General features: G+C 45.9%; 2 protein-coding genes across 2 annotated transcripts; both read left to right on the top strand.

The window, feature by feature from the left end:
• Positions 1–1,299: 1,299 nt before the first annotated feature.
• On the top strand, positions 1,300–7,684 carry LOC311032229 (uncharacterized protein). Its single transcript, XM_084038865.1, has 18 exons — positions 1,300–1,354; positions 1,427–1,484; positions 1,951–2,105; positions 2,196–2,260; positions 2,337–2,430; positions 2,531–2,836; positions 3,121–3,408; positions 3,525–3,776; positions 4,216–4,530; positions 4,619–4,743; positions 5,225–5,444; positions 5,519–5,665; positions 6,120–6,310; positions 6,409–6,560; positions 6,637–6,894; positions 7,072–7,225; positions 7,322–7,451; positions 7,544–7,684. The coding sequence occupies exons 2-18, from the start codon at positions 1,462–1,464 to the stop codon at positions 7,666–7,668; spliced, it is 3,000 nt and encodes a 999-aa protein (XP_083894991.1). The 5' UTR covers positions 1,300–1,354; positions 1,427–1,461; the 3' UTR covers positions 7,669–7,684.
• Positions 7,685–8,495: 811 nt separating this feature from the next.
• krr1 (KRR1 small subunit processome component homolog) lies at positions 8,496–13,813 on the top strand. Its single transcript, XM_084038436.1, has 10 exons — positions 8,496–8,658; positions 9,316–9,491; positions 10,075–10,209; positions 10,339–10,464; positions 11,058–11,141; positions 11,905–11,961; positions 12,353–12,523; positions 12,750–12,827; positions 13,387–13,483; positions 13,563–13,813. Exons 1-10 carry the CDS (start codon positions 8,583–8,585, stop codon positions 13,721–13,723), a joined length of 1,161 nt encoding a protein of 386 aa, XP_083894562.1. The 5' UTR covers positions 8,496–8,582; the 3' UTR covers positions 13,724–13,813.
• The last annotated feature ends 139 nt before the right edge of the window (positions 13,814–13,952 follow it).

The following is a 13,952-nucleotide window of genomic DNA, read 5'->3' as shown; positions in this document are numbered from 1 at the left end:
ACAAGTGGTCTTTCCTTTGTTTAATGAAATCTCAGAGGGCCCACGCAGACGGTGAACTGGGGAGGATTCAGCAGGAAAAACATCATAAAATGAGTATTCAGGCTTCATACGCACAGAAGAAATACATTTATACATTTAAGATGGACTGTAAATGTGATTTCAGGTCCACGATGACACCTGCAGGCCTTCTAGAGGAGAGGAGGCATCATAGGGGCAAAAAAATGTTTATTTCCTTTGTTTTTTATTTCTTTTATTTGCTGTTTTCTTATGAAAACCCACAACCTGAAAAATCACATCTCCTCAAGGGATCATTGTGGATTAAATAGATCTCAAATAGAGTTTTCTTGCCTCTCTAATGTCCAAAACAACTTGTCCTTTTTTTCCTTAAATCATGTTGTCCTTTAGACCAGCGCTCGTTTCTGATTGGAGGCTTCAACAACCTGTGGAGGAGTTTATGTTCTGCAACATTCATGGGCGTCTGACTCATTTTTATCCTTTTAAAAATGTAATAACATCAACAGAAATCTGTTTAACTGAAATTGCAATTGCATGCGAGCATAAATAGTCCTCTGAATTAGCCATGAACTCAATTTCTGTACTTTCAGCCTTTTTTCCATATTTTTAAATATGTGATCTGACAGGAGACAACCACTTTACAAACCCATATTTATGTCTCATGTAGAGCCAGATAAAAGTATCAAACCACGTGTTAAAATGCATCAGAATACAGGGAATTACATTTAAAAAAAATACAAAGAAATTACTTATTTGTATTTATTTGTTTGGCAACATGATACAGTTAAAAATAACTGATAAATATAAATCACATTACCAACATAAATAAATATTAAATGTAAACTGGTCAGGAAAAGATGTCAGCCTTTACCTGAGGGAATTACCCACAAATCATAGCGTTGTGACGTTAAACACGGGGTTTCCAGGGGGAAGCTTCCGACGCCCAATGCTGTAATTACACGGCCCGACACGTTTGTTTATTTCGGACATACAGATGATATTATAATGGTCCCCAACCTAACATCCTATTGACCGTGATAATTAAAAATCACGACAATAACAACACAAGAAGAGTCGATAGGTTCCATTCCCTCTGAGCAGGTGCTTGAACGCAGCACACACCTGAGACTCATTAGGAGTCTGGTCATCTCCAGCCGAGTCTTAACTTTGACAAACTTCCCTTTGGTGGAATTTACTAAGAAAAACATGTAAGAAAACCAACTCCAGGTTGAACCCACCGGCCTTAAACGCGGCGCATTAACGTGCTTCTCTCTTTTCAGGAACTCTTTGGAGGTTTCGTTCATCTTTTTCATTCTGGTGCCTCATAGTATCTCCTTCGGTGAGTCACATCCGGCCGATCTGTTGCTCTCAACGATTCGGATATTTTTCTAATTGATTTTCTTTCCTGCAGGACGTTGCGACGATATTTCCTTCTCGATCTGCTGGATGAGCAAAGACCCGCTGGAGAGGTAAGCACACTCTCGGCGGTTCACGCCAGACTCCATTCACAAAAACACGGTTTTTTGTGCAGCGGCAAAACTGGACATGCGGACACATTACTTCAGATGGTTTATCAATCATTATACATTATGGGTAAATTCGGCATTATTTTTAGTACCATTGCAATCTTTCATTCATCCATTTAATTTTAAAATAGACAAAGTAGGCCTGTAATGTACCAAGATCAAGATTTTTTTTTTCTCCTATAAAATGCAGTTTTTATTTTTGGGGGTTCTCTCGTGGTCAAAAGTATGTGGACACTTGAATGTGTGATAATTGGAGATGCCACTCCAAAACAATGATGTGAATTGATTTCTGGCATTCCAGTTCATCCTAGAGGTTTTGGGTCAGTCAAGTTGCTTCCCCACCAAAACCATTCCTTGTCCACCTTGGGCAAGCTGACCAGGTGCATCAGATGACTTCATTATTTTTCAGGCACAGTGGAAACATCTGGCTCAATGACACGTCGCTGAAGTCCATCAGGAAGGTGGGTAAAGTTTCCTCCCTGACGGTGTCTTCGGGTGTTGAAAACAAGCTGACGCTTCAGTACGGAGGCGCTGTAGAGGTGTGGATTTTCAGAATCACGCCACGTAAGAATCTTTCAACTTTTAGTTTTTTTTAAATGTTTTAAAAAACAAAAACAAAACAAATCAAGTTATGAATGAAATGTTTCTCTAAAGGTACAAAGTTCATTAAAATCCGAGGCCGGAAGAAACCGCTCAAACAGCCAACACATGCCACGAAGGTACGTCTGAACTACAATGTCCCACAAACCTGGTCTGGCTTTGACCCCCTTTGATGATCTCCTGTTCTTCCCGTAGGGCTTCCTGGACTCGATGAGTCCCACCGAGGTGTTCGCATGTGAAAACAACACATTGTTCTTTCACCAGGATGAGAACTTCTTCGTTGCTGTCGGTGCGTAATTGTAGTTGATACAGTGGCCCATGCTTTCATGCTACACAGGTTTACAGCATGTGTCGAAATGCCTGTAACTCTGGTTTGTGTTCATCCGTAGGCCACACTACGCGCCTCCCTGTGAAGCTGGAGTCCAGGACTGCCTCCATGTTGCTGGTCTCCTGGGCCGGGCGGCCGACGGCGGGGCGGCCCACAGCGGGGCGGCCCACGGCGGGGCGGCCCACGGCGGGCGGCGGCCGCATCGTGACCCTGTACCGCACCGAGCTCCGCGCCTTCAAGGCCCTGAGCACGGACGCCACCGCCGACGACCACTACCGCTTCACGGCTCTGGACGCCTGCAGCCGCTACGTGGCCTGTGTGGAGACGGCCGGCCGGCACTCCTTCACCTGCCTCGCCACCATCACCGGTAAAATGCTGTTTTTATCGTAAGCCAATCATATTTTTAAAATGTTAAGATTTATGAATCGATTTGATTTAATAGTTTCAGCTCTTTGGCTCAAGCAGCTTTGAGCTTTAAGAAGCTAAAGAGCCGGATTTATTCAAAAAGAGCTTCTATCCATCAAGTGGCCTTTCCTAGATCGATGGTATATGGACTATTCTAGGAGGAGATTGTCCGCAGCTTGTTTCCAGCGCCCCCAAGTGGGCAAAAAAAGGCTAGAAAAGGCTTTATCAATAGTGTATCCCCCCCAGACCCGGACCTCCCCAGGGACTTGGAGGTGACGTCGTGGAACAGCAGCAGCGTCTCGCTGGCGTGGGACTGCCCCGAGAAGTTCTCCTCCTTTCTCCTCACCTCCTTCTACCTGGACGGCGAGGACCACGTCACTGAGGAGGTGCTCTCGTGGCACCCGGGCCATGAATCCACATACGTCCTGTCCGACCTGGAGCCCTGCACCAGGGTCAAGTTCGGCCTGCAGACCGTCTGCCAGGCGGGGTCGGAGTACCGCTACAGCAAGATGGTCTTCAACGGCGGGAACTCTGGTGAGTCCTGCACTGGTTGCTGAACCTGGTCCGTCAGGTTTGAGGTTCTGGAATCTATATAACCTTTATGAGATATTTGAAATGTGTTACCCATGATCCTCTCTGCTCCCCCTCAGCTCACTCCAGGATCGAGGCCCTGCGCCAGACCTCGTTCGGCCCCGACAACTACACCCTGAGCTGGAAGGTGGGCAACGCCACGTCCATCTCCGCCTTCAGGGTCCACAACGAGGGGGCGCCGCAGGGCACCACGCTTGCCACACACTTCACCGTGGGGGGGCTGCTGCCGTGCCGACCGTACCTGGCCAAGGTGGAGGCGCTGTGCGGCGACGGCGTGCTCCTGAGCACCAAGACCATCACGGCACACACGGGTAAACGTAGAGACATCGTCGGCATAGAAGTTCACGTGTAGGATCAACATGCGAAACATCCAACTGCCTCGGCGCTACGGCAACGACAGTGCAGTAAAGTTCCTGTTGTCACATGTGACTCCTCCCCCCTCAACACGTGTCGCGCTCTCATTGGCTGAAACTCCCTGGCAGACTCCGCCATAGTATCACATGTTTAGACTGCATCTTTGATTGGATTTTTATCCTCTGAGGATGTAAACCTCTTAAAAGTCAAGTAAAACTGCAGCACATCTTCACACTGATTGGACACGTAAGAGCATGTGACCTTAATTAGCACATTAAGTAATCTGAGGTACTCTATGCTAAAATAAGAAGATATTGGTGATTTCTTTCTTGGCTTCTCGGGTTTCTTGCAGCAACTGTGTTTGTTTGCGAGTCCTGATCCCCGTCTTTCCTTCAGGGCCTCACGGCGTCTCCAGCCTCCGCTACCGCTCCATCGACTCCACCGCCCGCTGGACGTCGCTGACCACCGACCTGCCGGCGGTGGTCTTCCTGTACGAGCTGTCTCTGGAGAACGGCAGCACCGTCGTGAGCAGCAACGTGACCGACGCCGCGCTGCGTCTGCCGGGCCTCGAGGACGGGAAGACCTACATCCTGGACGTGTGGGAGGAGTGTGGCGGCCATTGGGAGTCGGATCGCTCTCAGGTGCATTTTCAGGGAGCAAACTTGTCCCTGGATCTCCTCCTGAGGGCTGCCGCACCCGGTCTGCACCAAGGTCAGGAATGAGGTCACCGCTGCTGTGATCCTGTTGATCTGATTTTTAACCCTAAACGCTAAACACACTGTTTGTTTTGTGCCTTCAGGGGACCTGCAGTTCGATTTCCCCCTCAAGGCCCTCACCATGGTCGTTCCCTGGTCGCTGCCCGACGAGCTGCAGGACGACGAGTCGGAGCCCAGAAAGAAAATGGGGAATATTTTCAGAGATAAGGTGGGAGATAATATGCGGTTCACGTCAGTGATCAGACCTTTCTGACATCCGGAGACGCCGCTTCAAGGCCTTTAATGTGATCAATTAACTGTTTTTGTTTCGGAGCTTGTTGGCGTCGACCAATCACGTTGTTCGGACATATTCGGCGTAAGCTTACGTTATTAGTGTACGACAACACAGAGGCTGCGTAGTTCGAACTGCTAAGAAGGCAAACTTTATTACTCTTTTTAATATAGACAAAGGCAGCGCAGACCGGAGCTTCCTTTCCTGCTCTTACCTTTCACAATAAAAGCCCTGGACGTGTACACTGTATAAACCTTTTAAAGTTGGTCCTCTGCTGCACAAATCTATTCAAACCTTTTATTGAATGCAACCGTTGCAAATCTGTGTCGCTGCCAGTATGAATACTTTTGATACGTAACTTCATGTATTTCTCACGCCCCCTAGTGGTGAGTAACTCCCATGTTTCTCTCTCATTCAGATGCAGGAGCTGTTGAAAGACTTCAAGCAGCCGGCCCTCGTCGAGGTGCCCGCCTTCGAACCTGCAGACGAGCCGGACAAAACGGAGATCCAGTTCGTGACCTTCGACGCGTCCGAAACTGGCAAAAGCGTGATCCTGCCTGTGGAGGACCAGCTGGACCACATCCGCTCCCTGAAAGCAGAAAACATGACGGTTTCAGACGGGGTCATCCACTGGGAGGGTAGGTCCACAAAAATAAATACATAAAAGGTCTGTGACGGACTGTTCAACCGGTCTGCTTTGCCGTTTCGTCAGGTCCGGATCTGTGTGAGACGGCGTCGTGTCCTCCAGCTTCGCTGTGCATCAACACTCTGGGCTCGTACGCTTGCGTCTGCCAACGTGGCTTCTACGACGTGAGCGCCGTCGTCGAGCCTCCTGCCGCCTCGCTGCCGCTCTGCAACGGTAACGGCTTTAAAGTTTGTTATCCTATGAAGACTCAGTTGCCACATTTAAAAGGCACCAATAAGTTAACAAAAGTGATTGTTTTTGTTTGGGTTTGAATTCAGTGTTTGGAGTTCAAACATCAGGGTCACTGTGATTGGTTGGAACTACTTCCAATCAAGCAAATGCATACATTTGGCCCTTTTTTTTTTTAAAGCTTTTTAGCTGTAATATTGACTTACTGTAATTTTGACCTCGAGGGTTCCCTGAAAATACCTGGCCTGTGTCCCTGAAATAGTTATTTGGATGCTGGGAAACCCTTCTCCCTAAATAAACTGTTCTCTAGCAGCATCTAGTGGACACTAAAGGAACTGCATGTCCAGATGCTTCCACCGCTTTTGCACTTTCCTTTTTTTCTTTTTTTAAACGACAAACCTTTCTACGTGTCTGACTCCGCCCCCTCGCTTTGAAATAGAGAAAGGTGTGTTCAGCCAGTGTCTGGAGGAGCAGGTGACCGGTGGAATAGCGAAGCCCTACCTGACTTCCTACATGGGGGGAAAGGTGGACGTGAGGCTGAACGACGGCCGCTGCACCGCCGACGAGAGCGACGCCTTCTACTATTTCCGCACCTCAAGAAAAGCCTCCGAGTGTGGAACCGTGAGGAGGGTGAGTGACGGATGACGGGACAACTCAGGCTTCTTAATGCACACGCCAGTTATTTACTATGACTACAATAACAACTGGAACAAATGTTTTTTTTCCAGGTGAACAAAACCCACATCGAATTCCAAAACACTCTGACCGTGACCTTGACCCGAGAGCGAACCATCACCAGGCGCGACCTCAAGGTCGTCCTGAAGTGCGTCTACCCGCGTCAGTACGTCCGCAACGCTCAAGTCAGCGTGGACACGGAGTGGTGAGACGAACATCTTCGGATTCTGTCTCTGAATTTAAAAAGACGGAAACATCGTAACGCTTTGTTTTGCCGGTAGGATCTCCTCGCTGTCTCTGCTGGAGTTCAACTCCTCGCTGCAGCTCGGTGTGAGCATGACGCTGTACGCCGACGAGTCCTACAACGACAGCTACACGGGCTCCGTGAGCATGGGCCTGGAGGACACGCTGTTCTTCCAGGTCGCCCTGCAGACCGCCCACTCCTTCGCTTCCGACGTGCTGCTGCAGGTGGAGTCCTGCTGGGCCACCGAGAGCCCCGACCCGGAGGACCCGGTCCAGGGGGAACTTCTTCAGGACGGGTGGGTGGAAATCTTTTATGCCCCGCCTTAAAAACATCCTTAACTTGTCTTAATAATGAATATAAAGGTTAAATGGATGTGGCTAATACCTGGAAACCCAAAGGTCATTTAAACGGTTTGAGATGCTTTTACAGCGTTTCGTATGTTTGATGACGCCGCCCCTCTCTCGTCCTCCAGCTGTGCTGTCGACGACACCTTCAGCTGGCTCTCCGATAACGGCCGGGCGCAGGAAAGCAGGTTCTCCGTCCAGATGTTCACCATGCCCCAGGGGCTGCCCCTCTACTTCCACTGCCTGACCAACATATGTGGACACGATGAAGACTGCACCAAGGTAAACAGGAGAGAGGCTCTCTTCAGGGTTCAGCGTGGATCTGCGGTCTCTACTGTCATGTAGCGGGAGTGGAAATGTAGATATTTGTTTTACCAGAATTGCAGCGAGCGTCAGCGGACCAAGAGGTCGGTGAAGCTGACGGGCCGAGAGGGGAGACGATCTGCTGTTGTGTCTGCTGGACCTCTGGTCGTCCACAAGAGGGCGTCGGGCGGCCAGCCCTCTAACTGTGAGTCATGTACAGAGGTCACATGATCGGGGTTTATTGTAAGTCTTAACGAGCAGCTCGGTGCGATGTGACTGGTGTCCGTGTCGTTGCAGGGGCCGAGCACATGACGATGGTCTCCGTTGTGGCCGGATCGATCGGCTTCTTGGGAGTAACCGTACTCTCCGTGAGCGCAAGCAAAGCAATCATGACTTACTATGAGCGGCTCCGGCTGCAATAAACATTTTGGAACGTCAGCTGTGTGTTTGTTTTTAATGGAGACGGTTCACTGTTATGATGGTGACAATATTTATTAAACAACTGTGAATTGATCTTCATTTTTATGGAAAGTTTCACACATTGCACATTAAAATCACTGGAAATTATCAAACATTCACAATCAACATAAATACACTTCAAACATCTGAAAAGGAAGACAAATAGATAACGGCCCTTCTGCTTAACTCACTTAATTCATCATATAAACTAAATTATTATATTTTTAAGTTAAAAATGCATTTTAACGGATTCATTATTTTATTCACGGTATTGCACATAGGAAATATTGATATTGAACAGTTCAATTGATGTTACAGGAGTTAATTAACCATGTTGGGCTGCTGGCCGCATTATAATTCTGTAGCATAGTGAAAGTGCAGTCTTGAAAGTTGGCTAACTTAATATCTATTTATTTATTTTTTAAATGTAAAATGTATTTGAATTGGGGAATAATAATTACAATCGTGATCCACACTCCATACCACTTGGTGTCGCTACTGCACCATATAACATTGTTTGCCAACTGCCATTACACACCAGAAGAAGAAGTTAGCTCTTCCAACCAGAAGATGGCAGTAATGCAACATGAATACGGATCCAAGCTGCCGTTAAACTGCAGTGAAGAAGAAAAAGAAGGAGCAGAAGGAACAGAAGAAGCAACGAAGAAGAAGAAGTTAGCTAACGAAGAAGAAGAAGTTAGATAACAAAGAAGAAGTAAGAAAACGTAGTAGTAGTACTAGTAGTAGTACGTACTAGTAGTAGTTCTAGTAGTGGTAGCTAACTCCAGAAGATGGCAGTAGTGTAACACTAAAGATACAAGCTGCCGTTAAACTCAAGCAAAGAAGAAGAAGAAGCCCCGCCCATCCGCCAACAACAATGGCGTCCTCCACGACGCGAGACGGCGTGAGTGAAACACAAACGGGGAAAAAGTCTCAAAAGAACAAACAGCCAGGTGAGTTTGTGGTCGCCGCCGAGTCGAACGCTGTAATTTGACACCCGGTGACGTAATTAAACCGTCGCGAGGAGCGCAGTCCCGTCGGCTGGTCGCCGTGTTTACATGCCGTCGGAGACGCACGCAGGAATTAGCTTCGAGCTAGCGAGCTAGCGTAGAAATAAAGTGCGTGTAACGTCACAGCGTGTCGTAAATAATTGCTGTAAACTAGTTGCTCGCTTAAACAACGCAACGCACTGTTGTTCTTTGCTGTGTTTAACTTTGTAAACGCGCAGGTTGCGTGTTATCTACTCAAGTAAGAAAATAATGAAGGCTTGTTTTATTTTAATTTCATTGTTTGCTTGTTTTAATGTTTATTTTATATATTTTTGTGTCTTTTAATGTTGTATATAAAGCACTTTGAATGGCCTTGTCTTGCCTTAGTTTTAAGGATTAACTGTGTCATATAAATATTATATTATAGAGTCAAAACCTTACATGAATGTGTGTGTGTTTAATGTATGGATTACTTTGAGGGATAATTAATTGGGTGGGTTATCGCTGCATTTGTGTTGTTTCTGTAATTTATTTTGTGATGGTTTGGTTTGCTCTCATGATGTCTATGAGTCCTGTGTTATTGTGTATAATGTTAAAATGAAATGATTCTCCATGTCCCAGTGGATGAATCCGAGCTCCTGACGGTTCCCGACGGATGGAAGGAGGCGGCGTTCACCAAAGAGGATAACCCCCGCGGTCTGCTGGAGGAGAGCAGCTTCGCCACCCTCTTCCCCAAATACAGAGAAGCCTACCTGAAGGAGTGCTGGCCGCTTGTAGAGAAGGCTTTGGGAGATGCAGTAAGTCCACCGATGAACACACCGCTGCTTTATTGGACAGAATAAGCTGTTAATGTGACTTCATTGGTGACTTTCATCCATGTGCATGAGGGAGACAGATGTTTTTAGACAGACTAAAAAGGAAACAGGGCTATTTTGATTGTGATTCCCTCTTAATATTTTCATTTGCAACTATATTATGCTAGATTTGATTAACTATCTCTTATTATACATAGTTATGAAAAGACTGGGAGTGCTTGAAGTCTTTTAAAGAAAAGTTTTGGATTATATAATTGATATAGATGCAGCAAGAAAGCAGCTTTTTTGCTGCTTAGACCTGCAACTAAAAGTAGATGTAGTGTAGTTGGATTAAATTATAATTTTAGCAGCAATAGTATTGTGATGTCGACTATTACATTTATTTATTAAGTCAAAGTTCTCTAATCCAGCTTCTTAAATGTGAATATTTTCTGATTTCTTTAATCCTCTTTGACAGTGAACTGAAACTCTTTGATATGTGGACAACAACAAAAAAGAGAGAAGACATTTCACTAGATTTGTTCAGATCTTGTGTGACGTGAATTTTTTTCGTTCTCCTTCTCAGCACGTCAAAGCCACTCTGGACCTGATAGAAGGAAGCATCACAGTCTGCACCACCAAGAAAACGTATGACCCGTACGCCATCATGAGAGCCAGGGATCTCATCAAGCTGCTGGCCAGGAGCGTCCCCTTCGAACAGGTAACGTTCAGGAACACTTCGCCTGCTGCTATTTTATTTTATTATAATAAATTGGTGATGCTGAGTTCTGATGGTCGGGCCGTTTCGCTTCCCTGACAGTACAGTTGTTGTTGTTTGTTTTGCTTCCAGGCTGTGCGGATATTACAGGATGACGTGGCGTGTGACATCATCAAAATCGGGACCCTGGTGAGGAACAGAGAGCGTTTTGTGAAGCGAAGACAGCGGCTGATTGGCCCCAAGGGCTCCACCCTAAAAGTGAGTCCCAAAACAAGATCTGTCTTTCAGCCGACGCGTCTCATACCTGCTGGGCGGCAGCGTTTTTCTCAAAGATGCTGCTTCCTCTTCACTGTCGGTAATCGTTGAATTATTTCTAACTCAAACTCCTTTTTTTGGGATGTAGCTTTATAGTAGCAGGTGATATGGGGCATCTGTGAAAAGTGTCTGTGAAAAGTGTGGTTCAAATAAACCTGAAAATACTTTTCTTGATAAGAACCAGACCCCAGGAGTACAAGTCATGTTGAATGTAGTGAATAATAAGAATAAAACAATTACTGGTATTCCTTGTGAAACCTTTATAATAATAAAGATACACTATTCATATAACATGCCTTTCATAACATAAGAAGTGAAGCCCAGAAAGTTTGATCATCTGAAACAACTTGAACTTCAACTGCCGGCGGAGCGAGGAGGTGAATCGAGTGTCTCTCTGGTGCAATTTAGGATGAATGTCACTAGGTGGCAGTGTTGCTCCTCATCAGCTGAAACCATGGATTGTTTGTGTTTCAGCGGTTTCTCTTTCTTTGTTAAAGTTACGGTTTTAAGTGCTTCCCTGTCTCTTCTTTCCTCAGGCGTTGGAGTTGCTGACCAGCTGCTACGTGATGGTGCAGGGCAACACCGTGTCGGCTCTGGGGCCCTTCGGCGGCCTGAAGGAGGTGAGACCTTCACCGAGTCTCCTGATAAACATACGGGGTGTAGAAACCGGAAGATGGAGTGATCATGAGGCAAAAAAAATGAGAGACAAACGGCTAATTGTACCCTCGGGACCTCATTCCCCAAAACACACAGAGAAGCAGACAGAAGACTCAACAATATGAGTTTGAAGGATATAAACAGGATGTCAAACTGACTCTGCAGTGATAAATACAGAAGCTGAAGCTACAGATCAACAGAGTAAAAGTGAACCACCTCTAAAAACAAAAGAGACGGGGAAGAAGGTAGCTCGACTTGTTTCAAATCCACAATCCATCCAACAACAGCATAAAAATGAAGAAAATAAGTTATAAATGCATGAAAGCATCTGTTGCAACCCAAACTCCCCCTTTAGATTTTATTATACTGACTTCATGGAGCAGCGCCATGAAACCATAATCATCCCTGCTGGGAGATCTGGGTGTGATCCAACGGAGACTCTTTAATTAAGAACAGAGCCCTAATGCGTAAAATATAACGAAATAAATAAATAATCCCCCATTCCATTCTTTTTGTTTCATAATAGCATTTTACCACCGACTGAGTTTTAATAAATACACAAGTATATTCTTTTAAATTAAATTCATTATTTATTTATTTTTAAAGTAAAAGAAAATGATGTATATATGTTGTGTATAACAATTAGAATACATTTTAGACAACAACAGGATGTGGAAGCACACAACTTTATTTCTAAGAACAAGTCTCTGTTTTTGTGTCGTTCAGGTACGCAAAGTGGTGATGGACACGATGAAGAACATTCATCCCATCTACAACATCAAGGTACGTTCAGAACACAGAAATCCATCCGACTTGTTCCGTCAAAAAAGGCAGCGTTGTGCCCCGTGAAGATATTCTCCATCCTTGTTCTCGATCTCCTGACTGAAACACATCTCTCTGGGTTCCGACCCGGAGCTGAGGGCACCAAAGAGCCGCCGCGGGGTCTTTATATGAAAGTCGACTTGTTTAATACGAGTAACAGTCATTGCTCATTTCCTGTGGGTCTTCCACAATAAAAGCATGCAACTGCCTTTAAATAAAAATGCCCAGATCTCATGAAACGCATGCAGGAAAGCTGTGACGAAGCATCAATAAAATAATACATAACTATATATATATATACCACCTCCCCACCACCCTATTCCACGTTTTCTTTGGCGTGGGGAACCGTCAGACGCTGATGATCAAACAGGAGCTGTCCAGAGACCCCGACTTGCGGACGCAGAGCTGGGAACGCTTCCTGCCCAAGTTCCGCCACAAGAACCTGACGAAGCGGCGCGAGCCCAAGAAGAAGAGCGTGAAGAAGGAGTACACGCCGTTCCCGCCGTCGCAGCCGGAGAGCACGGTCAGGAGCTTTCTCATTTCACGTCTATGTTGGACTACTTGCTTCATGAGCTAACGCTAACGTAGCATATCACTGCTGTTATAAAAATCTACGCTAAAGGCTGATGTTTTAAATGTTTGTTTGGTTACATAAAAAAAAAAATCTTTTTAATAGAAAGTGAGAACAAAAAGAGGAATGTTTTTCCTGCGTTTGTTGCAGTTTTTAATTTGGTGGATTGTCTTCGCAGGTTGACAAGGAGCTGGCAACGGGAGAATTCTTCCTGCGTGAAAGTGTGAAGAAGAGGAAGAAGATGGAGGAGATCAAGGTGAGCAGCTTCATCTATATTTTTATCAGTAAAGACATCCAGCTGTTGAGGCCTTCTTTCCTTCTGTGGGGCCTTTTTGACAACACAGCTGTAATTAATAACGGCATCCTCCAGTTCTGAATGGTGAAGCCAAGGCTGAAGTGCCTTAAAGCTGTCCTCCTCTCTGCTGGCCACCAGGGGGAGACTCCTCTCTGGTTGTATAGAAGTCTATGAGAAAGTCCAAATACGGTCACATCCTTGCAAAACATCCAAGGGGGCGATGTATGTATGAAATGTAGAATTTGTGGCTGGGAAACTGTAGTCCACAAACCTGGTGACGCCACCATGACTACATCCATTTACATCCATATAGAGTCTGTATATCTAAATTAGAATGCAGAATTAATTGCATTAATTACACCTGTGTTCACCGTTGCTATGACATTAAAAATGGCTGCTTCGTCACGGTTTCACAGCAGTGTGAGCAGATCTAATCGAATGCAGAAGATTCTGCTGAGGAAACGTTGCATCGTGGTTGTGAGAACGGCCAGCTGTGAGACTGATTGTTCCTCTTTCTCAGGTGAAACAAGCCGAGGCGCTGACCAAGAAGCAGGAAGAGCGCAACAAAGCGTTCATTGCTCCTAAAGAGAAGCCGCTGATGAAGAAAACCGGCAAAGGTAAGAAACGAGGAGCCGAACATGTCTGAACCCGTGGTGCCGTTGATCGTCCCGCTAACCGCCATGTTTCCTGTCGCAGCTCCTGCAGAAGGCAAGCTGGACATCGAAGCCATCAAGGAGAAAGTGAAAAGGGCCAAAACCAAGAAACTGGGGGCTCCGCCGCCGATGAAGCCGGCTCCTCCTCCCACCAGCAGCAGCGCCAACAAAAAGAAAAGGAGCAAAACAAAAAGCAAAGGCTAACCGCTAACAGACTGGACCATCACTATGGTAACGTGTACCATGTGACGTGGTGTTTGTTGGCGGCGGTGAGGACTCTCAAGGACGCTGGGGGGGAAAAATACAGTGACGTGATGTCATTCATCTTCTTCCACTAACTATTGTCCAGATTTTCTATGGTCAGTATTTATAGGTTTTTCAAAAAAAAAAATATTGTTCTGTCTTCAGTTGGAGGCCATCAGATGGAAAAACG

The sequence above is a fragment of the Eutrigla gurnardus genome, assembly GCF_963514095.1.
Source record: "Eutrigla gurnardus genome assembly, chromosome: 21".
Taxonomy (NCBI): domain Eukaryota; kingdom Metazoa; phylum Chordata; class Actinopteri; order Perciformes; family Triglidae; genus Eutrigla; species Eutrigla gurnardus.
The sequence above is the reverse complement of the archived record's forward strand: the minus strand, read 5'-3'. Positions and strand labels throughout refer to the sequence as shown.